The 24,245-nt window shown below is 36.8% G+C and overlaps 1 protein-coding gene across 1 annotated transcript; it reads right to left on the reverse strand.

Moving 5' to 3' along the window:
- Positions 1-13,273: 13,273 nt before the first annotated feature.
- On the reverse strand, positions 13,274-21,565 carry LOC141593097 (lysine-specific demethylase JMJ26-like). The gene is made up of 12 exons (XM_074414049.1): positions 21,453-21,565; positions 20,448-20,944; positions 19,875-19,990; positions 19,652-19,751; positions 19,423-19,555; positions 19,267-19,330; positions 18,524-19,154; positions 14,928-15,257; positions 14,427-14,711; positions 14,022-14,180; positions 13,568-13,687; positions 13,274-13,468 (listed from the first exon to the last, which is right to left on the reverse strand). Exons 2-12 carry the CDS (start codon positions 20,937-20,939, stop codon positions 13,388-13,390), a joined length of 2,511 nt encoding a protein of 836 aa, XP_074270150.1. The 5' UTR covers positions 20,940-20,944; positions 21,453-21,565; the 3' UTR covers positions 13,274-13,387.
- Between the last annotated feature and the right edge of the window lie 2,680 nt (positions 21,566-24,245).

Genomic DNA, 24,245 nt, shown 5'->3' on the forward strand with positions numbered 1-24,245 from the left:
TCAGCCGTTCGGGAGGTCGTACCAGACCCTGTTTTTTTTTTCTCCCGGTTTCTCTATCACGCGTCCGAGGTCATTTTAGAAGTTAACCTATTCGATTTCAGCCTCATATAACGAGTATTAATACATTTTTTACGATTATCCGAGTTTCGACGAATGCTGGTTTATGGCATACCGGCACCCCCAAATATCTTCCGTTGCTACTCAAATTTTGCGTGGCCGCTTTATCTGACCCGAGGAAATTTCTGTGTGATTTCCGGAGAATTTTGTTCCGGGACCCTGGAATTTCGAAAAACCGTGTATTTATACACTTCAATTTCAGCCGTTCAGGAGGACGTAACGGACCCTGTTTCTTTTTCTCCCGGTTTTTCTATCACCCGTCCGAGGTCATTTCAGAAGTTAACCTATTCGATTTCAACCTCGGATGACGAGTATTAATACATTTTTTACGATTATCCGAGTTTCGACGTATGTTGGTTTATGGCATACCGGCACCCCCAAATGTCTTCCGTTGCTACTCAAATTTTGCGTGCCCGCTTTATCTTACCCTAGGAACTTTCTGTGTGATTTCAGGAGAATTTTGTTCGAGGACCCTGGAGTCCCGAAAAACCATGTATTATACACTTCAATTTCACTAGTTCGGGAGGTCGTACCGCAGACCTGTTTTTTTTTTCTCCCGGTTTTTCTATCACCCGTCCGAGGTCATTTCAGAAGTTAACCTATTCGATTTCAACCTCGGATAACGAGTATTAATACATTTTTTACGATTATCCGAGTTTCGACGAATGTTGGTTTATGGCATACCGGCACCCCCATATGTCTTCCGTTGCTACTTTAATTTTGCGTGGCCGCTTTATCTGACCCGAGGAACTTTCTCTGTGATTTCCGGAGAATTTTCTTCCGGGACCCTGGAATTCCGAAAAACCGTGTATTATACACTTCAATTTCAGCCGTTCGGGAGGTCGTACCAGACCCTGTTTCTTTTTCTCCCGATTTTTCTATCACGCGTCCGAGGTCATTTCAGAAGTTAACCTATTCAATTTCAGCCTCGGACAACGAGTATTAATACATTTTTTACGATTATCCGAGTTTCGACGAATGCTGATTTATGGCATACCAGCACCCCAAAATGTCTTCCGTTGCTACTCAAATTTTGGGTGGCCGCTTTATCTGACCCGAGGATCTTTCTGTGTGATTTCCGGAGAATTTTGTTCCAGGACCCTGGAATCCCAAAAAACCGTCTATTATACACTTCAATTTCAGCCGTTCGGGAGGTCGTACCAGACTCTGTTTCTTTTTCTCTCGATTTTTCTATCACGCGTCCGAGGTCATTTCAGAAGTTAACCTATTCGATTTCAGCTTCGGATAACGAGTATTAATATATTATTTTCGATTATCCGAGTTTCGACGAATGCTGGTTTATGGCATACCGGCACCTCCAAATATCTTCCGTTGCTACTCAAATTTTGCGTAGCCTCTTTATCTGACCCGAGGAACTTTCTGTGTGATTTTCGGAGAATTTTGTTCCGTGACCCTGGAATCCCGAAAAACCGTGTATTACACAGTATGACCCGACCCGTATGACCCGACCCGCCCGACCCGTTTGACAGGTCTAATTTACACTTCAATTTCAGCCGTTCGGGAGGTCGTAACGGACCCTGTATCTTTTTCTCCCGGTTTCGCTATCACGCGTCCGAGGTCATTTCAGAAGTTAACCTATTCGATTTCAGCCTCGGATAACGAGTATGAACACATTTTTTACGATTATCCGAGTTTCGACGAGTGATGGTTTATGGCATACCAGCACCCCCAATTATGTTCCGTTGCTACTCAAATTTTGCGTGGCCGCTTTATCTGACCTGAGGAACTTTTTGTGTGATTTCCAGAGAATTTTGTTCTAGGACCCTAGAATCCCGAAAAACCGTGTATTATACACTTCAATTTCAGCCGTTCGGGAGGTCGTACCAGACCGTGTTTATTTTTCTCCCGGTTTTTCTACCACGCGTCCGAGGTCATTTCAGGAGTTAACCTATTCGATTTCAGCCTCGTATAACGAGCATTAATATGTTTTTTACGATTATCCGAGTTTCGACGAATGCTGCTTTATGGCATACAGGCACCCCCAAATGTCTTCCGTTGCTACTCAAATTTTGCGTGGCCGCTTTATCTGATCCGGGGAACTTTCTGTGTGATTTCGGAGAATTTTGTTCCGGGACCCTGGAATCCCGAAAAACCGTGTATTATACACTTCAATTTCAGCCGTTCGGGAGGTCGTAACGGACCCTGTTTCTTTTTCTCCCGGTTTTGCTATCACGCGTCCAAGGTCATTTAAGAAGTTAACCTATTCGATTTCAGCCTTGGATATCGAGTATTAATACATTTTTTATGATTATTCAAGTTTCGACGAATGTTGGTTTATGGCATACCGGCACCCCCAAATGTCTTCCGTTGCTACTCAAATTTTACGTGGCCGCTTTATCGGACCCGAGGATCTTTTTGTGTGATTTTCGGAGAATTTTGTTCCGGGACCCTGGAATCCCGAAAAACCGTGTATTATACACTTCAATTTCAGCCGTTCGGGAGGTCGTAACGGACCCTGTTTCTTTTTCTCCCGGTTTTTCAATCGCGTCAGAGGTCATTTTAGAAGTTAACCTAATCGATTTCAGCATCGGATAACGAGTATTAATACATTTTTTACGATTATCCGAGTTTCGACGAATGTTGGTTTGTAGCATCTGGCACCCCCAAATGTCTTCTCATTTGCTACTCAAATTTTGCGTGGCCTACATATCGATTCGAAGAACTTTCTGTGTGATTTCTGGAGAATATTGTTCCGGGACCCTGGAATCCCGGAAAACCGTGTTTGAAAAAGTGTCATACTCGGTTAAATAAGCATAGCAAAAGAACTACACTGTATCTAAAGATGGAAGTGGGTCGTGGTAGCTCACCGTGCTATGAGAAGAAAACGGCACGACTCATGCACGATTAGGAGGGTTTCGTGTCGTGTCGTGTCTTGTGCCAGCCCACTTTGCTAGGAGAAGAAAATGGCACGACTCATGCACGATTAGGAGGGTTTCGCGTCGTGTCGTGCATGTGAAATGGAAATGGCGGCCCATGCACGGCTCATGGCGTGCCGCGTCGTTCCGTGTCGTGATTGGGCGTGCCCATGCAAACCCATCATTTTAACCTTATTTTTGCGTATGTTGAGGTGTCGTGCTGCCGGGGAATGCTAACCCAATGGCCCTCGTGTCCACTTCCATCTTTAATTGTATCCGTCATTTCATTCTCACACATTTGTTTTAAATGGTTATTTTTTTTCTCTCATGAAAAGTACTCCCCTCTGTCCTTGTCACTTAGTCAGTTGTTTACATATTACATTTTAGAGTGTCTCAATCAATTGTTTACCTTTTTATTTTAGAAATGCTTTTGATAGGACAATTTGTTCCTCCACACTAATTTTATCCACTTATCATCGAATAATCGAACGAAAAAGCAATAATACATACTTAGGAAATTTGAAGACTTACGTAAGTTAATTGGTGGTCATTAAATGAAAAGTATGGCATGATAATAGACTAATCATACATTCATATTAATTCAGCCTTCAAACTTGAAACTAGTGAGTGCTTCTATAACTATAATATGAAGTACGAAGACGATGAAAGATTAAATATCTTAGTTAGGTATTTTGCCATTGTACCATCTATGAAGAAGGTACCTACATAGCTCCACGTATGTTTGACCTTGTACATTTGCGTACGGGAAAATATTATCCTAATTCGTTGACATTATACAACTCGTGCTTTTGCTTTAATTTAATTGGATTTCTTTTTAGTCATATCATATTTTCATCATACTTTGTAAAGTATAATTGACATACATTATCCAACTTGGCCATCACTTTAGTCGGATCGTGACATATATTTCGATATTATCCTTTACATGTATTTAAAGTTAATAATAGAATGGACGAGATTTAGCTTATAGTATATGTATGAATTTCGATATTATCCTTTATATGTAATTAAAAAAAAAAAATTGATCATGTGTACTAAGGAAAAAAAAAAACTATTGCATATTAGAGTAAGAAGTAAGACGCGATATAGGAAAGTTCAAACCTTGTCGTTCTTTCTAACTTAATTTCATTTTACTTTAGTTCAGTTCAACTCAGCTCAATTATATTAGACATGTTCTTTTGACCTAATTTCAGTTCATTTTAGTTCAATCCAGCTCTATTCAGTTAAGTTAAGTTCGGTTTCATTCAGTTCAGCTCGTCTTTTCATAAATTAACATTTCCTTCACTTCAATTTAGTTCAATTCATCTCTTTTTAGCAGAAAAGAACGAGACCAGTAGTCTAGGTTCAACTCAACTTCGTTCATTTCACTTCAGCTAATTTGGACGAAAAACATGGCTTTAAATTCTCAATATAACCTTATCTTATTTTCCGGCCATCGAGAAATTGAAATTTCGTCTGTTGGATTGGGAAAATAAGTCTAGTAGTGAAAAACATTTTATGCACACATTTTTTCAATATTATTGTTCCTCTACCTAAATCGAACAATTCTCCATATAGATTTTTTTTTTCAAAGAACGTTTTCTTGCAAACCAAACATAGCCTAATTTAAGTTTGGTTTACTAAGGCAACTTGCCGTAGACCATCCCACTATGCTCAACCCGCCTAAACCCTTTGAAATCTATCCTCTTAACATACAATCTAGACATTCACAATCACAAATACTCAATATTTCTTGCCTATATATACATTTACAATCCTTTCTTCTACAATCAACCGTTTCAAACTAAACCACAAATACATATCATAAAACTTATTACAAGTTACAATATGAATACTCTTACATTTACATTTGTTTTCGCGGTCGCCATTGCTTTCTTAGTGGCACATTCCTCAACCCAAGCCAAACAAGACAATGTCCCTAACCCTAACCCTAACCCTAATGAATCTCGAGAAACTCGAGCCAGTCCCTGGTATACAGGGTCGAGTCCTTTCTTAGGTCCTAAGAAACACTTCCCATATGGTCGAAACCCGTTCAAGGCCGGGCCGCCACGAGGGCAATTGACATGTGACAAGTTTCCTAGGGTATGCCATGTTAAAGGTAGCCCGGGTCAAGATTGTTGCAAGAAGAAATGTGTCAATGTGAAGAGTGACAATCTTAATTGTGGAATGTGTGGATTAAAATGTAGGTATCCTGAAATTTGTTGCAATGGGAAATGTATTAATCTTTTGCATGATAAGAAGAATTGTGGAAGTTGTCATAACAAATGCAAAAGTGGGAGTCTTTGCTACAATGGCATGTGTAGCTATGCTTAGGCAATTGGTGGCACCCTATCATCGTCCAATCGCAAATATGATCATATTCATATACGACGGTCCATAAAGACCATAATTTGATTAAATTGTTATTTTATTGCATATAACAAAGTATACTTCTTTGTATTTATTTAATTTGAGAACATAATTGTTGTAATCTTATGATATATATGGATTGCAAAATTAAATTCATATACTTTTGTATTTGTTATAGTAGCATGATATATGAATAAACTTGATCGTTCATTGATGAGAAGTGTTCCATTTTTATACAAGTCATTGTTGCGGAGTTCGTGTTAAAATGTGAACAATTCTTTTATGATACACAAAGTATACCTACGAAAATATATCACTAATTAAGGTAAATATGAGTTTGTACATCAATTTTTTACTCGTAGAATATATTCTTAACCGTCTTTCTTAATTCTAGCTTATATCAATGTGTACTCTTAGATTACACGTTAAAAAAAAAAAGTTGGTAATAAACTAATGTTTAGATGGAAGAACTTTAATTATGGTTAAGACAGAGGTATATAAAATCGTAGATTGTGTGGGTCATTCACCCCTTACATCGGTCCCCAAGGCTCATAGATTTATTGTTCGATCAGAGGCATATGTACCCTTTGGCTCATGACTCAAAGTTAACAGTAGGTGGATTATACCACCAATTGTATTACAACTATTAGTGGTATATACTTCCGACTTTATGTATAATAGAGTTTTGAGAATAAGTGTATTGTTTATCAGTTTTATTGTAAAGTTTTTTTAGCCTCTTTATATAAATATTGAGCTTAAAATTTATAATGAAACTCGGAAACAATACATACTAGTGTTAAACCCGTGCTAAAAATGCAGGGGTCGTAATAACAATCGCTATCATTAGATACGGAAGCATATAAATGAGCGTGATTAATTTTGCAATCCCGTGACAATACATAAAAGTCCACAATTGAATATTCGACATACATATAATTTAAGTTGCTAAACACTACTATACGATGCAAATTATCCAACAAATGTATAAGTAATCTAAACTTTACAAATACTCAAAAATTTCATCGTAAACTATATGCTGGTTGTAATATTCGGTGTACGCTTGTTACTGTTGCAAATTAATAGCTTTGGCCTTGTTTGCTTGTAACCCTGGAAATCGCGACATAAATTAAAGTTGTCCATGACTGGAGACCGGTCTTGGAAGATAAATGCTCACTTGAGATAAGGACTCGCCCTGGCTTTGTTTATTATCATCGCAAAACAAACAACAATGGAAAATTGCCTTCTACTGAAGCAGACTGGAAATTTACTGGAATCTGAAGGTGTAAGTGTAATGTGGGCAATGTGCACTCTGATAAGTTCCGTTATCGGGCCTGGACCGCACCCGCATGAATGAGAGAGAGTCCGACTTATAAGTCCAAGGAGGTTCCATCCCAAAACCAATTGGCAATGGGTGGAGTAACTCCTTGGTTTATATGATAGACAACTCTCTCCTCTTTTTCCAATGTGGGATACTCACATGTGCCTTTATCATGGGTGAGCTGTATCTTGACACTCCCCCTCACATGTGAGGTCCCTGTTCAGACAGATTGGATTTTTTAAAGTCTTTTGTCCAACTGCAATTTTTCTGGCCTAACTTTTTCTTTTTTCTATTTTTCATGCCCAGTTCTTTGGTTTTAGTTTTTTCGACCATGGGCTCTGATACCATGATAAGTTCCGTTATCGGGCCTGGACCGCACCCGCATGAATGAGAGAGAGTCCGACTTATAAGTCCAAGGAGGTTCCATCCCAAAACCAATTGGCAATGGGTGGAGTAACTCCTTGGTTTATATGATAGACAACTCTCTCCTCTTTTTCCAATGTGGGATACTCACATGTGCCTTTATCATGGGTGAGCTGTATCTTGACACACTCTATCGCCTTTATGTCTACCAGTAAAAATTGTACAGCTAATTACGTGTCTCCCTTAATCTGCAACTATATATTAATCTGGTACCATTGCATAACCCACACAATTGATCAATATTTCTAAGCAGCATAACCATAGATACGACTTTCAATCTTAAGTCATGGTTAGGGAGGCCAAAACATTTAATAATGCTCAAGAATTCTGTGGAGTAGGTCAGGCTCACCTATAGTTGGGTCATCTCTACTGACCTCATCAGAGCTTAAGTAAATTCTCGCTTGCTCATCAATCCCCCTTATATTAAAAGAATAAGAGATCTCCAAAAATTTTCCGTCTAAATGAATTTGGCTATAATTGAACTTTTATTATATCATATTTTTAATTGGGCTTTCATTATACTGAACTTTTCCTTTTCCACCGATTAATACAAAACATTAATAATAAGAAATTTTACAATTGAATTTTAAATTGAGTTAAATATCAGTTGTATAATTGTTATTTTCTTTAATATTTTATCTAAAAATCGCGCATTAGCGCGGGATCTATACTAGTAAGAGATAACACAGAATCATTTACATCTTCAACTATTTCGTGAGTGGGTGCAAGAATCGCCCTTTCTTGAAGATAATTTGGGTCCCACAACCGGTTTTGAAGAGCGGGATAAGTGATAGCTACTAAGGAGGCAATGGTATCTGCCACGTACTGAATAAGTAATAAATCGCCGGGGAACTCTATGTCAACCTCACCATCACCATCATTTGGACCCCCGGCCAACCCGTCTACAATTTCAAGAATCCACTTAAAGAATCTCCTTATCTCATCTACATTATTAGTGTGTGCACTTCCGACTTGTAAGCGCATATTTCTAGTCAATGTAAGCACCTGAAATTTATGACACATTTTAAAACTGTCAAAGAAGATATAAACTAATTGAATAGCGTTTGTCTTGTAACTGGTTCCTATGTAATCAGATATTCTGTAGTCTTGTTTTATTTGTGAAAGTTCATTGTTGTAAAAAAAATATTGTGTTGGAAGTGTTGAAAGAGTTATATCCACGGTTCTTTAAGAATTATCTCGTTTGAGTCTATGACTCGATATGCCTCGGTAGAGATTAATGTAGATTCGACACTTAAATGATAACTTTAAGTGAGTCTATTGAGTCACATACTAAAGATACGGAATTAGTGTAATTATAAGTCAAACTTACAATTATATACTAATCGAGCTCTAATACTAATTAGACTCACCTAATCACCTTCGCTTAGGTTAGGGTTAAGGAAATAACCTTGTGTCTCTCATTATTATAACGAGGCTCCTGTATGGATTCCAGTAAAGGCATCACATCTTAGATGCTAATTATTCGTTTAGGTTTTGGATTTCTACAACAACATATACTTCTTATTATATAGTTATTATTTCGCTGCGCTAAGAGGTATGTGATTCATCTTATTTAGTATGTTAATTTCATTAATTAATATACTTGCAATTGAATTCGGACTTAAGAGTGTGCAAAAACACCTTTAAATAATGCATCTTGCTCTCGTCGCTCAATAACACAAATGTTTCGATTGGTTGGTGTTAGTCTTGTTGATGTCGTTGATATGATTCTCGTGTCCAATTTACCGTATTCTACAAGTATAACTTTAATGGAAGAGATGAGAGAGAATTTATTACCTTGAAATTTAAACTTTGAATCGTCGATTGTGTTTCAAGATGGAATCTTGCCTCATCTATAGCATTTGCGAACCATCCTCAATTTTGTGTTAACATGATCAAAATCGGTACATTAGCAAGTCTAAGAGCATGCTTCCATGGTTGACACGACTCTATCACAAGAAGTCAAGATACCAAGAGATGTGCAATCTTCTTTCACAAATTCCCATTTATAAGGGCACTATTCTTCAAATATAAAACTGGTTAAATATCATACTAATTACATATATAATGGGTTTTTCTAACGTGTGTCATAAAGACACACATTAATAACCCATATATGGTAAGTTTAACAACATATTTTCATTAAACCCATATATGGTAAGTTTAAAACCATATATATATGAGTTTTTCTAAAGGGCACATGATAATAAGTTAAGTATGGAAAGATTTTCAACATTATATCACTAATTATGGTAAATATGAGTTTTATCTCTAATTTGTCATGATATATTCTCATCAAACCTTCCCTAATTGTTAGAAAATCCGATATATATATATATATATATATATAAGGTAAATATATTATTTTTTCGAAATTCTAATCTATATGCATTCTTATATTTATACACAATATAGAAGTGGTATATATTTAACTCGTTTGCGATTTGGTCAAGATTCCTTTCCTTTGATAAACGATATATATGCCCCTAATTTATTCCTTGCGTAACCGACTTTTACATCATGGGAAGAAGACCAAAAGTACAACTAGGTTACACACGTTTATTAAGCCACGTCATTACTTATAAGGGTGTTTTTGTCTTTTATTTAAGAGAATAATAACCCTAACCTCTTCTTGGAAGTATATAAGGTGATGAGACATTGAAGGGGAAAAAGAAAGTTTGTTAGCCTCCCTTTTCTCTCAAATACTTAATTACAAACAATTAGATCTATTCAATTTTAGTAAACACATGTTTTCAAGAAACTTTGATGCTTGGTAATTTTTTTCTCCAAAGTTTAGGTGAAATTTTGTTTTTAATTTTAATTTTAATTTATATTAAACGAACTCGAATGATGATTCATGTTAATCAATCGCGTTTTATGTTGATATTGAGACTTAATTGTTGTTGATTTTGTTTCACACTCCTCTTATTCAACATTCTTTACGTTTCATGAAAATACTGTTGAAATAATAGCTCTAATAGTCTTTTTGTCTCATATTGGAAAAATACTAGTTAAGTTGTTTTTTGGAACATTTTTTAATGTTTTCAAAGGTCAATTTCAGAGGACGATTGGCGCGATCTCGGAATTGATTGTTGTGGTCATCAAACCGATTGTCCGGTTTACCATGCCTTCTTTTTTCCAAAATATGATTTCGTTAATTCTTAAGTCTTTTAAGCCTATATAAACAAGCTTTCTCCTTCAGTTTGAGACACAACAAAAATTATTCTTCTTCCATACATTCTTAAGAAATATTCTTTGAGGTTTTGGCAACGATCTTGGCTGTTCTCATCTGCGTCTTTGCCTACACCAAAGTCGCAGCGGTTGTGTTAATCCTGGGCCTCGAATGCCATTGAGGCCGTGTGTAGCAGACAGAGGACTTTAGGACAGTGACCTCAAGTCACGTCACAACCTCCTTCTTATCTAGATAAGCTCTCTCCTTTTACTATTTCATAACTATTTATCGTAATTACAATTATATTATACATAAGCTAATTTCTCCGAGACATGTTATGTTATTTCGCTACTAGTCATACTTTATGTATAACAAATACTTCTCACAAAATAATAAAAATGTAAAGAACTTGTTGAATAGGAGGGATTATATGATATGATGGATATTAGTTTGAATTTTTCTTTCTCATGTAGTTCTATTGAAAGTATTTCATGAATCGCCTCAAAGACTATTTCCTAGTTTCGTTGTTAATAGACTTTTCTTATGTCTATAATACTTTTTTATTCCTATTGTGAATAATTGTATTCTTATTATGAATAATTGTATTAGATTAATCTAAGATTAGGAAACTAGAGTCTTGTATTAGTATAAATAACCCTTCTATATCATTGTAATTATTCAAGTCAATCAATACACAATGTTCTCAAGTGCTCTCTTTTATTGTCTATGTAGTGGTGGAACGAGAGGTTAGTAGGGATGGCCGCCCTCCTTAACAATGAAGATTACATGTAAGTTAAAAATTTTAACTTTTTCAAGTAACTTTGTTATATTATTGAGTTATTAACTCAATTTATTTAATTTGATCATATCAAATCCTGATTCTGCTACTGATTATCTAGATATTTTCTCCATCCATCCTAATCAATAGTGTTTTGTTTGAAATCCTAAAAAAAAATTAAATAGATAACAATTGATGGGGACAGGCGGAGTAATTGCTCATATGAGTTGGCATATATTAGAAGTTGATTGAATTTCTATGAGGTTTTGGTTGGGTCACCTGTAATTGATTGAATGGATTTGATGCATGGTACTCTTATATTTTTCCATATTCTATGGTGTATCTTTCTTTTTTAGTTAAAAGTTTTTAATCGTCTATAATTCTGGGCTATGAACTTTGAAGACGGCAATTTGTTTTTCTCAAACTAAAGATCTCGTAAAGACGATCAATTTGAAAAAAAAATCGTTACATTATGAACTCGTAAGCACGAGATATAGTCGGTCAAAGTTTATTTTGTTAAAAGCGTTTGACCGACCATAACTCTTGCTACAAGTTCAAAAAGTGGCAATATTTTTTTCAAATCGAAGCTCTTGAAAAGACGATAAATTTGAAATAAAAAAAATCGGCGCGTTCTGAACTCCTGACTATGAATTATAGGCGGTCAAAGTTTTTTATTGGAAAATTAGGGGTACTCCTTAGAAAATCAAAAAACATAGGGGTATTATGTAGAATATCTCATGCTTAATTCATCAACTATTCTCTTTTACACAAATTCTCATTGACTACGGACATTATCCGTCATATGCTGAAGACGGATAGTATCCCTCTCACAATATGCAAGTGGCAAATCAAGTGAGAATTAAATGAATCACCCAACTTAATTACCCTCCCACTTGTGATATTATGAGAGGGCATTATCCGTCTTAAGTTTGGGACGCATAATGTCCGTCTTCAATGAGGCAAATTGTCTCTTTTAAAACGGATATATTAGGCTTAAGTTAAAACGGATCAAATACTTTAAATAAGACAAAAATGATATGCCTAGGAAATAACAAGATATTTGTCTTATCTATACAAGTGGGTTACTATTCAGTTAATAGATCTTACAACCAGTTGTACCCAGTTGTATGCTCTAGAACCCGGGCTATATAATAAAATTTTCGAGTTTTGTTTTAAAGAAATCGAGCTATACCATAAAATTTCTAAACGCACTCACTTAAACATAAAAAAAATCAACTTTAGGAAAGTTCAAAAAAACTACCCATAAGCTCGATAAGATATAACTTGGTTGTATGATGCTATTGTACCACTGGAAGTATAGTGTTATTTGTGGTTAGTATTTGACCCGTCTTAAACTTAAGACAAATTCTTCCATCTTAAATGAGATTTTGTGTTAGTCTAATACTTTGCGATGAATTATAACTTCAATTCAACCCCCAAAAATCTTATACTCGCTTACAACTAGGTTCAAAACTCTATTCTCTTTCAAAAAAACACTTTTGAACTCGCTTGAAAAAAGAAATAAAAGAAAATTGGTGGATAGTGGTGGTTGTGGAGGGTAGAATGGGAGGTGAGGAAGGAATCATTCTCTCCATTTATGCAAGTCATTAAGAATAATGAAAGTTACAAGGACACATTCCAATATTTATGCATCCTGGTATTTTGTTTTTCCTCCATCCCAATTTTATTAGAGCATCTCTAATGTTAAATAACAATCCTACTAGCTTAATTTTTCACATCACATTTTTTAGCATCTCTAACCCAGATCAAAGGTAACATAGAGAAAAATAAAATATTTAAGAAAAAATGGAAAAATTAAGCGTAAAGAGAAAAAAAAAATACGTGGGCCATGTAATTGTTGGGAGACCATGAGACAAACCTTTTGCTAATCTGAGTACATTTTGTTTTTGTCTTATGTGTGATATTTAACCCGTCTTAAGATTAAGACGAATGGATACCCGTCTTAAATGAGAATTTGTGCAAAATAAATTGCATAAAACTGCATTACCCAGCCCCTTGGAACTATAACTATAATTTTGTTAAGGCCACATTTTATTATCAAGTCATCTAGTAAGGGACTTGTATAATTGCACTAATCTTTATATGTGGCGGTCTCATGATAAGCTTATCGGGAAATCTCTGACGTAAAAAAGTAAGAGTTGAAGAGAAATCGTCGACAAAACTAAGCAAATAACGTCAAAAGAGTACTTGTGACTGAGTTGTGACAGAAAAAATTGCTTCATTAATTTGATATTCACCGTGAAGGTTTCTATGTACAATTGATGTTTATTTGTTATACGAGTTACAACCATTATTAATGAGGTTAGAAAGAATCATCCAAGTTCTTCATTCGACATTAGCTCGTCCAGTTGTTTGATCGCCTGGCTGATTCCATGTATAATCATCTTCTTAATCTGGTGAATATATATAAAGGTTGTTATGCTTTGCTACTTGAAAACGGTATTAATGAGGTAGGTTAGAAATGCAAAAGAGGGATTATTTTCGATTCATACCTCGAGTTTGTCTTCTCGAGCTTTGTGGAACTTTGGAAGTCTTCGGAACTCCTCTGTCAATCGAAGGCATTCTTTGATGTTTTCGGGGGAAACAAAATCCACGGCCACCTTCGTACAAGACTGCATGCAAAATGTATAATCATTAGATCAGTCATTGATTTTTTGGTGTAAACCATCCGGTTTAATCCGGATACGAGCCGGGTAGGACCACTAAGGCGGTAAAGCTCCCTCATGAGTTTTAACACTACTGCATTCCCATGGCTCGAACACGAGACCTCTGGTTAAGCTAGAACAACCCCTTGCCAGTTGATCTAACTGATCATGGGTTAGATCAGTCATTGATGATCAATGTGCATAATGTGGAATCATAAATTCGATCGCAATTGCAGAGTGTGCTATCATTGGTTGTTGTACACTTGTACGATATAAATGAGATCTTATAAGATGGTTTTACCTTAAGATTGCGAACTTGGTGCGGACAGCCAGCTGGTATAAAAACTGCCTCCCCCAGCTTCTGCTCAAAGCTCCATGGTTCAACACCAAATTCTTTCTTAAGCTTTTGCTTGTGCTCTCGAGTCAGGTAAAAGGATTGATCATGGATGGGATGAACGACCTGGGCCATTGAACAAAGCAGAAATGTTAACACCAAGTAAATATTTGCGAGGTATGTTACTCAGTCGTGTTCAGAACTACTCGATACGTGTGAATGTCCAAATAACGCAGCTAGAAACTTGAGAGCATTGTTGATGGTGTCGTACTGTCGTTAGCAAGTGATCAAATTATGTGGTTGTACCAAAAAAGAAAACACAAAGTTCAAGATTGAAGAGAATTGCGTCTCCTGGGTCGAAGTCAAAGCTACCTGCTCAACCGGGCAACAATAAGTGTTTCTGAACTCCTTCGAGTGTTTTCGAAGATAAGCCTCTAACTTTGGTATATCTTCTCGCCGGAAAATGTCCCAGAGCGCAGCACCCTCTGTCGAAGCACCAGAATCTTGATCGCGATCATTACACTCCACATCATTGTTGATATGTTGGCAGTGCAGTTCCCTTCGATCTTGAGCTTTGTGTTTCCTTTTAAGCGTGGCAATTGCTGAGTTCTGATCATTGCTCAAGGAAACATCACCAGTATGCATCAAGATATTTACCTGAATTAATAAAAAAGACCGAGAAATTAACAACTGATAAATTTGGGTTGATTCGTATCACTTTTAGGTAAAGGGTGTTACGGATTAGGTTATTTGCAATATTTCCGAGTCATGCTTACTAAGAATTTGTTTCCAAAGTTTGGATTTTTTTAGGTTGGTTTTTTGTATCAGAAAAATGACTATAACACAGTAGCAAAAGATAAGAAGACGACATACAGCATCAGACATGTCACAGTGAAGCTTCGTGACGGAATCTCCTCGACCAAGCTCCTGCCTAACTCCATAGGCAATGTATGTCTTCGGACCCAAGTCAGGTTTGAGGAAGGTAGAAGGCAGCATAGTACCGAGGTTCAGAATTCCATGCCTCGGGTCTGTGTACTCCTGAAACGGCAGTGCACTGATATACTCGTCACAATGTCTTGGCAGAAGATTTTCAAAGGTGTCGGATGGAGGCCAATCTTTCAACTTGAGCATCTCCGGCCATAAATTTGGGTAACTTCGACCGTCTTTGTATCCTTTGAAGAATTCCCGAGTACTTACTTCAACCTGCATGAAGTGACAGACATTGTTTTAGCAACTGTAGAAATTTATTACATGTGATACAAGCAATCAAAGTGACATTTATATGGCTCACCTGTTTTTTCAATCAAACTGTACAAATTTCACGGATATATGCGAGAACGTATGAAAATGAAATGAATAGCTTTGGATCCGAATATAAGGATTTGGATTGGATATGGATCTGGTATTAAAACAAGGACGATGTGGCTCGACTCGGGACGAGAAACTAAGTGAAACTTTGTTGAAATCAATCGTGGTGATTTTTGGTGAAGAAAAATGGAAATGGAGTGGAGTTGGTCCAAAATGGATGGGATGACCCATTAAACCTGGCCCATCTAGAAAGTAGGCTTGGATAATGTATTTTCCAAAATTCACAAAACAAGGCCATAAACGTGTCCAAAACTCACACCCGGTCATCCCCATGCCCGTAGCCCAAATATTCTCGTTAGCTGGGCTAGCGTCTGGTCCAAGCCTGCATTTGATCACCTCTAGTCTAAATGGAGGCCAACTGACAGAAACTTTTTCACACTCCCTCTCATCCACACCAAAGGTTACATTGACTTTATCACACTTGTCGAGACGCATTTTGCAACGTGTATATCTTTAGTTACACATTATTAAAAATTATAAAAAGTTGATATTTTTATAGCAATCATTACGATAAATCAAACAAGATCTCACACGACTATATTTTCTCTTGTATATTACAAATAATACCAAAGATTCTCTACAACCATAAATAGTGTCAAAAAATCAATGTAACATTTGGTCTTGATGGGAGGGAGTATTACTTTTATCACTTGTCTATTTATGTATTTTTATTGTTTTAAGTATACTCCTTTTGTCCTCGTTTTTCACTCTGTACTTGTTTTAAACAATACTTTCTAGTAGTACATAAATGGCCCTCATTCTCGTACGGTCCTGTTCATTAGACTTAAAGTCACTCCCTTTAAGTTCAGTTTAGCTTTTAAGTTCAGTTCAGCTCTTATAAAAGTTCAGCTCAGAAAATTGTTTAGTTCAACTCCTATAAATAAGTTCAATTCGGCTCAAAGTTCAAAGTCAAATTTCAGTTCAGCTTTTAGAAGTCCAAAAGATCAAATTTCAGTTAGCTCAAGTTCAGTTTTTAGAAGTCCAAAAGAATAGGGTCGTAACATAACATCTACATCACTCTGAAATAAGTGTTTTCAGTATGTCTTTAAATCTTACAATTTTGAAAATAATTAAGAAATAGAGTATTTGCGGACAAATGAACTCATAACTTCACTTTGACCGAAGTGTCCAAGTTCAAAGGGGTCGAAGATCCGCTTAGCCATATCAGAGCCTTCAAAGATTATATGTCGATTAAGGGGGTCAAGCAAGAACTCTTTACCAGGATTTTCCCTTCCTCTTTGGAACCAATTCCTCGTCAATGGTACTACTGCCTTTACCAGGATTTTCCCTTCCTCTTTGGAACCAATTCCTCGTCAATGGTACTACTGCCTTGACAAGCATCACTATTTGGGATGAAGTTGTCGTTGAAGTCGCTAAGCAGTATGCCGACAACGTCGAAATTCAGACAACACCCGTACTTTGGAAGTACTAACCCAAAATACCGTCACTATCATTTGTTTACCTAATCCATATAAGGGTGTCTTATTCATTTGTTTACCTTTCTATAACGAGGATGCTTTTTATGAGTAAACTGATCATCCAATTGCACAATTGTCCATTTGTTATCCATTAACAACACTCACAAATGGTCTCCTCCTCCTCTTGGTCTTTGTGCCAAAACCAAAGGTAAACAAGTGGTCGGGATGGAGGGAGTTATTGTTTTTCAAGTTTTTTTTAGGTGTCTTAGTCAAAAGTGTAAAAAAATGATCGGGACGGAAGAAGTATCATCTTGATTCGTGTTATTTATTAGTGGTAGATCTTTACCCATCTATGTGTGCATGTTCTAAGGCCGGGTCCAAGTTTGTTGGTCTTTTTCGACAAATTTTTGTCTTCCAATCCGCTAATCCGCTTGTCCTTGAGGTCGAGGTCACTCCATTTGCCAAAAATTGACCAGCTTAAGCCCTCATTTGTTTGCCACTTCCTTATCTTCTTGCACAAATTCTTGTTTAAGACGGAGGTATTCGTCTTAAACCTTAAGACGAGTCAAATACATACCAAATCGCATGGGAAAATGCTTAGAAAATGTCATGTGGTAGTATTTGACTCGTTTTAAGATTTAAGACGGATACCCCGTCTTAGGCAAGACTTGCTATCGTGTTAGGCAACATTCTTGGATGATTCTCATGTGCATCTCCGCGTTCATGTGACATTTAATGTTGTACCATAAATCCATCCGCCTCAAAATGTGATCACAATTACCTCCACAATGTGATCACAATTACCTCCACAATTGTTGTACCATAAATCTAGCCGCCAAATATCACCGTTATGTTCGTCTCACTCTTACCTTGAGGGGTGGACATATATCCATAAGATTATGGCCAAGACTATGGAGTTTTACGATAAAAGGGTGAGGTTTCAATGTCGATGATGATCATACGACCTAAAACACTCGTTTTATGTCAAAACCTCCTAGGTATATCCGTAAACTTATAATAAGAGGTCTCATATGAGAGATCTTATTATTCGTCCATAATCATGGCGCTCAACCCTTTCATTCTTACCTTTACCCTAAGTGATTCATGGACCAACAAGGTTATGGGGCAAGGATACTGGAATGTGATACTTACAACTGGCTTCTGCAAAACGTTAGAAGAAAAAACGTGGTTAGCTTGAACATAGGAGCTTAACCTAGAATGGTGAGTCTCTTGAAACTGCCCGAAAAACATCTAATATTCCTCCAACCACAATCTATTGTTCCTACATCAAACATTGTGTCACGACGATGAGCAACTGATGGATAAAATGATGGATCCATAACCTTGAAAGTGTAAAAGGAATGTTACTCGGGAAAAGGGAAGAAGAAGCTGAAAAGAAGTCGGATCCTTAAAAAGTTGGACATGATCAAAGTGAAAGGCTGTTTACAGAGGGATTGTGTTCGGTACTCTATAAGGGCAAAGTTCTCGAACCTAGCGACTAATATGTCTAAGGCTCTGAGTTATACTTAACTAAGTATATACCAATAGGGCTATCTCCATAAGTTTGACATCCAAATTGCATGCTTCATGTGTTCTAACTGATACAGAGTAAAAAGCATCAAACAGAAAATATGGAACAAAATAACAAAAAACAGTTTTGCAGCATGAAAGGGAAATGGTTACCTCGCAACTGGCTAGGCAATCAACGGCTTTAATTTGGGAGTCCGCATTTTCACATAGTGCTCGCCACATGACCATTGGTTCCCAACTCAATCCAGGTGCTTGTTCTAGACAATCTCGCACAATAATAGGTTCACCATTGGCCCAATGCTGTCGGAAATGGGTCATTGCCTCGTGTCCAAGTAGATCGCTAGAAGAAGGGCTATACAGGTTATTGTGGAATGAGTTTCCTTGTGAGGTGGTCGTTTGTCTGATATCTGTATCTTTTGACAGTGATGCGGCTTTTATTTCTAAACTACTCCACCAGCCTTTGGGAAGGATTCTCCGAAGGTCCAATGTCCCATTACCACAACCTCCTCTGTCCTTTGAGGGGCATGGAATAACACCATCACTATTACTTACCCATTTAGTGTATGAATGGACATTATGTGATTTTACAACGGAAGAGCAACTAGGTAAAGGATCGTCACCATGGAGGTAATCATATCCCTTGAATGAGTACGTGAGTAAACTGCCTTCAGGGCCTCCTACGAGATTCCCTTCCCGGATTTCTTGAGAACAACCCAAGCAAAGTTCATAGCCACAGCTTTGACAACTTCTGTGAATGTCGAAAATAGAAGTTGCACACTGATTGCTGACAAAGACAAAAGAAAAACGATTTAGTACAGAAAACAAAATGAAAGACACAAAAAGCATGAAAAAGCCAATTTCTATTTTCTCTTGTTTTTCTTAAATGAAAGACATACCAGAAAATTCGCTCATCATCAAAGCAAGAGGTCTCAGGAATGTCACTTTCTTCCAGTGAAATACCTACAGTAAGTCAGAAAACCCGAACGGTGAGGCACATAACAAAGAAAATTGACTTTCAGGCTGAAAAATCAGTAGAACAAAGTGAAGTATACCTTGAATGTTTGCCTCAATGTTTATTTCGTGAGCTTGTTCGTGGCGAATTTGCCTTACATAAGGAAACAATGAGGCCACTAGATACTTGAGGTCTGCAATCTTTTCTTGTTGAGGGATGTCTCTCTTTGATGTCTGATCAGTAAAACAAATACTCAATACCAGATGATAGAAAATACGAAATTCTGGCATATGAAGTGAAGTAATGAATTTTTTTACCAGCCAGCTTACCTTTATAACGCCGCTTGTGTGCAAGCACACACTACAATTGCATATTCTTTGGCAAAAAGGACATGCTTTAGCAATATCCACTTCAGAACATTCAGGATACCTAAACGAAACAAAAAAGCGCCAGTCAAGTATGAGGAAAGTCACACAAAAACTAATAGGGGACAATAGCAGTATAATTAAACGGAGAATACAAAAGTATTTAGGTCGAGGGATAGTAGTGTACCATTGTCTGATACATCTCAGACAGTACAGTTTGTCATTGCACTTCAGACATTTGACAACAGCTGGTCTATCATTTTTCTTACATTGATGGCATGTGAAATGCTTCTTCCCTTTCTCCTGTTCAAGAAAAAAAAAATGTCTTAATAACAGGATTAGCCCAATATCAGTAAGGGAATAAATGAACGTTTAGGCTATGCTGCTTCGACTCTTTGCTTACAAACCCTACTGTGTCCCTCACGACACTCAAGGATATGGGTTTTTCGTTTGTTCCAGACCCAAAAAGGGAGGTCTGCACGATTTTAAGCCTTATTTCCCGAACATATACCCAATTCACTAAAAAAAAACTTCCTAACTATTTGAGTAGCGTGGCGCTAGGTAGACAGCATCAACAGGCCTAAAAAGGGGAGGTCTGCATGATTTTAAGCCTTATTTCCCGAACATATACCCAATTCACTAAAAAAAACTTCCTAATTATTTGAGTAGCGTGGTACTAGGTAGACAGCATCAAAACACAAAAGACAGCTTACATAAAACTTGCAAAATCAATGAATAATTATCTATGGGAAGTCCTTACAGGTGCAGTTTTTGTCGACATTGCAGTACTATTGCCATCACAGCTAGCAGTTGAATTAGAATGAATTGAGGCAGGAGAGCAAGATGTCAAAGAAGAATCAGAATCCCGGGAATCAGAATCTGATGAAGACATGGACTTTGAACTTGTCGAGTTCATACACACAGAATGCCTAGATCTTCCCTCGCTTCTCTCTTTTATCACAGCAGCTTTAGCTTTAGCTCTCGCTCTCGCAGTTGTTACCATCACATGCCTTGAAACCTGGTAATCTTCATCTTCTGTATCATCATCTAATTCCAATTCTTCTTCACTACTATCGTCCTCTATCTCTACTGTGCGATAACAAACATCTACATTCTTTCTGTAGATACGCTGTCGTTTCTTAGACGGAACTTCAAGGTTATTTCCCCTGTTGTGCTCTATTTCACAATCAAAAATTCCTAATTTTCGCCTGTAATTGTATAATTGGCTTCTCCTCGCAACAGCAATCGACATTATCACTGAAATATCGAAATACATAACCAAAATCATTATCGGAAACCAAATTCTGCGCATTTTACCCATTATTTATGCTTTAAACATTATACACATAATTTTTTTCACTATAAACAGTTTCTATGACTTGATCATCAACAGCGACCAGTGGTGGAGCTAGGGGGATTAAATTTTCGGAATTTTTAATTAAAATTTCCGAAATTTTTTCGAGTGTACCTTATATCATTACCATTCCGCCCCCTAAACTTAAAAACTTGAATCCCGGCTCCGCCACTGACAACGACAATAATACATCAACGTGGCTCACGCAAATTGTGGGGATAATCAAAATCAAAAACACAATAACATAATTAAAAGTGATTAACAAATAAACAAAGGATTCATGCAAATAAAACTATGATTAAAAACCTGAATTTTGCAAATCAACGCCCTAATTCGTTTTCAATGAAAATAACATACGATCATCAATAAATAAAGGTAAATATAAATAGTAAATAGATATAAGAAACTTACCGTATTGATTTAGAGAGAGAGTGAGGAGATTTGATTGAAAATCTGGATATGAAATTATCGTATAATAATGTCAATAAATACGGAATATATTAATTTAAAGAAATCTAGATCCTTTTTATATCTTTAGAGGAATTGTATATTTTGTATATTATATTATAAGGTATTTGGTAGGTTGTAGGAGTAGAGGAACTTTGCCGCCAAGTAGTCGTATACGGACGGAGTAGTAATTTTCCACTTCCCTAGATTTGGTAGGTTTTAGACTAGTATTTTTCCTTAATTGATTTATATTTATATTTATATTTATATTATATTTTGCCATAAGTAGTCATGTACCATAAATATACGGATAATACTGAAGGGCTGAAAGCAAATTATGGGCGTAGTCCCCTCCCATAAATATGAAGGTGTATATTCGTAATAATTTTTTTTTTTTATACAGAAGGTGAATAACTTACATTATTGTAACTAATACAAAGCAAGTTACTCGACTAGATAGTACGAGACACTCGACAATTAGATCTAGCACTACAAAGTCATATATAGACATTACATAACTATTATTTAAAAGTAAAGTTACAACATTAAGATAAGCAAGATTAACGATGGTAGAATGGCTAAAGACGGCAGCTTGGCCACGAACGTTGATATTATCTTCATTAACACGGAAGACCTCCAAATATCGTCGATACATACAAACGACGGAGTGACAATAACAAGGTGTACTTACGCTCTTGCGAAAAGAGCGTAAGATGAAAAGCAAGACGAAGTCTACAATCGACGGAGATAAATCTCCTACACCTTAGAGATCGCACCCATTGATCATAGGACAAACGGACCGAGAAATCCAACATGCAATGTGTAACACGAACCCCCTGAGACACAAGCACCACATCACCAACACCATTAATGCGACTTGGCTTACCACTAAAGAGACGACAAAGACTCCTAAAGAAGGAGATTATTAGAAGATAAAAGCAAGACAGAAAAATAAAAAGATAAACCATTCAAAATACGAGAAGACCATCGCCACCAACCCCAACCAACGCCACCATCGAAACCCCAAATCCTCCCTACCCAACACGCCTCAAACAAACAGGAACGGACCCCACCAACCATGACCTCACTCCAACCAAGAAGCAGACGGACTCGACAAGCCATCCACGAAAGACACGACATACCCAACAAACACCATAACACTAAGACTCCAAATTCCAACCGGACCCCCAGGACCATCGGCAGACATGCAAAACTACCAACCAAAAACACAACAGACCGACATTAAAAATCGAAAGTGGGACCGATCTGGTGGGGGCGAGGGGGAGAAGAAACACCAGATCGTCCCAAAACCACCACCACAAACAGAAAACCGCCACCAAGATGAGCTATACTCATCGACCAGACCAACGACCTTTCAAGGACACATGACCTTACCAGGGGTGGGGAAAGGGGCGAGGGAGAGGAGAAACATCCCTGGGTTGCATGTAACACTTTCGATGACAGGACAAGGGAACGACGGAACGAAACGACCTCAGATCGACCACACGAAAACACCAGCCTAGCCCACCGGATGATCAGGACGGAAATAAGATCCGATAAAAGAAGGGAGCGAGATCAGGCCATAGAGGACCACAACAGAGAGGAAACGTGTTCAATCACCGGGGATGGGTAGGGGGAGAAGGAAGGGAAGTGTTTGGTAAGGAGAGGCGGCGGATCAAAAGGAGAAAAAGGAACATACATCGGATGTACTACACCCAATTTTTTTGTTTTTTGAGCATATATGTATTTTTTTTTTGAGCTTATTACCTCAAACTTTATTTATTTTTGAGCATCTGTGTATTTTTTTGAGCATAATAAAGTTTATAAGTTAGATTTTAATATTTTTTTATGTCAAAACTCAAATTTAACTAAACTTATATGTAATGTTTTTGAGTTTTATTGTAATTTTTTAGAGATTAATGTTTAAGTGAATAAGCTCAGAAACTTCATATTGAAACTCAGAAACTTTAAAACAAAACTCAAAAACTTTATTATAATGCTCAGAAACTATAGAATTAGAGGTAGTACATCAGATGTATAATCCTCTTACTGGATCAAAAGCAAGTTTTAGGGTTTTCTTCTTTGTTTTTTAGAGAGCTGGGAGGTTTTTTTAGAGAGAGATTAGATCAAAAAAAATTCAAGTTAGATAAAATCATTTATACTGGCATTATAAAACTTGATTTTTTTCTAAATTTGCGATTGTAATTTTTTTTTTTTTTTTTTTTGTTATTGCCACTCAAGAATATATATCACTATACTTATTGTCGTTTATCAATCTTTTAACATGTTATTGCAGGTCATGTCGGTTTTCATTTGTTTTTAAAGAAAAAATAAAACACAAATTAACGAAAAATATTTTGTATATTTTTTTCTATTATCATTTGAATGTTTGTCTCGGCTCACTTGCATAAATGGGGGCTTAACAATTACCGTTTATTTTAGTAGGTTGTTAATTTACCTTGAACTTTATAGGTGGCTAATCGCTATTTCCGCCTATTCTAATGGATTGTTATTTTACCTGATTCGATCTTAAGACGAATATTTGTCTTAAAAGAGATCGCCTATATGAAAAATCATTCACTATATATCCTGATATAATAAATTTTAATGATGTTTAAGTTTAATAATTCATGTTGGGATATACCGAGTTAATGGACAAATAGATTTGAGGTTCGAACACTTCTCTCCCTAGCTCGTGGCTTCTCGGTCACCCGAAGGTGTTTTAATTTAGTTTACTTTTTTTTGGTACGCAAGAGT

The sequence above is a fragment of the Silene latifolia genome, chromosome 7, assembly GCF_048544455.1.
Source record: "Silene latifolia isolate original U9 population chromosome 7, ASM4854445v1, whole genome shotgun sequence".
Lineage (NCBI taxonomy): Eukaryota > Viridiplantae > Streptophyta > Magnoliopsida > Caryophyllales > Caryophyllaceae > Silene > Silene latifolia.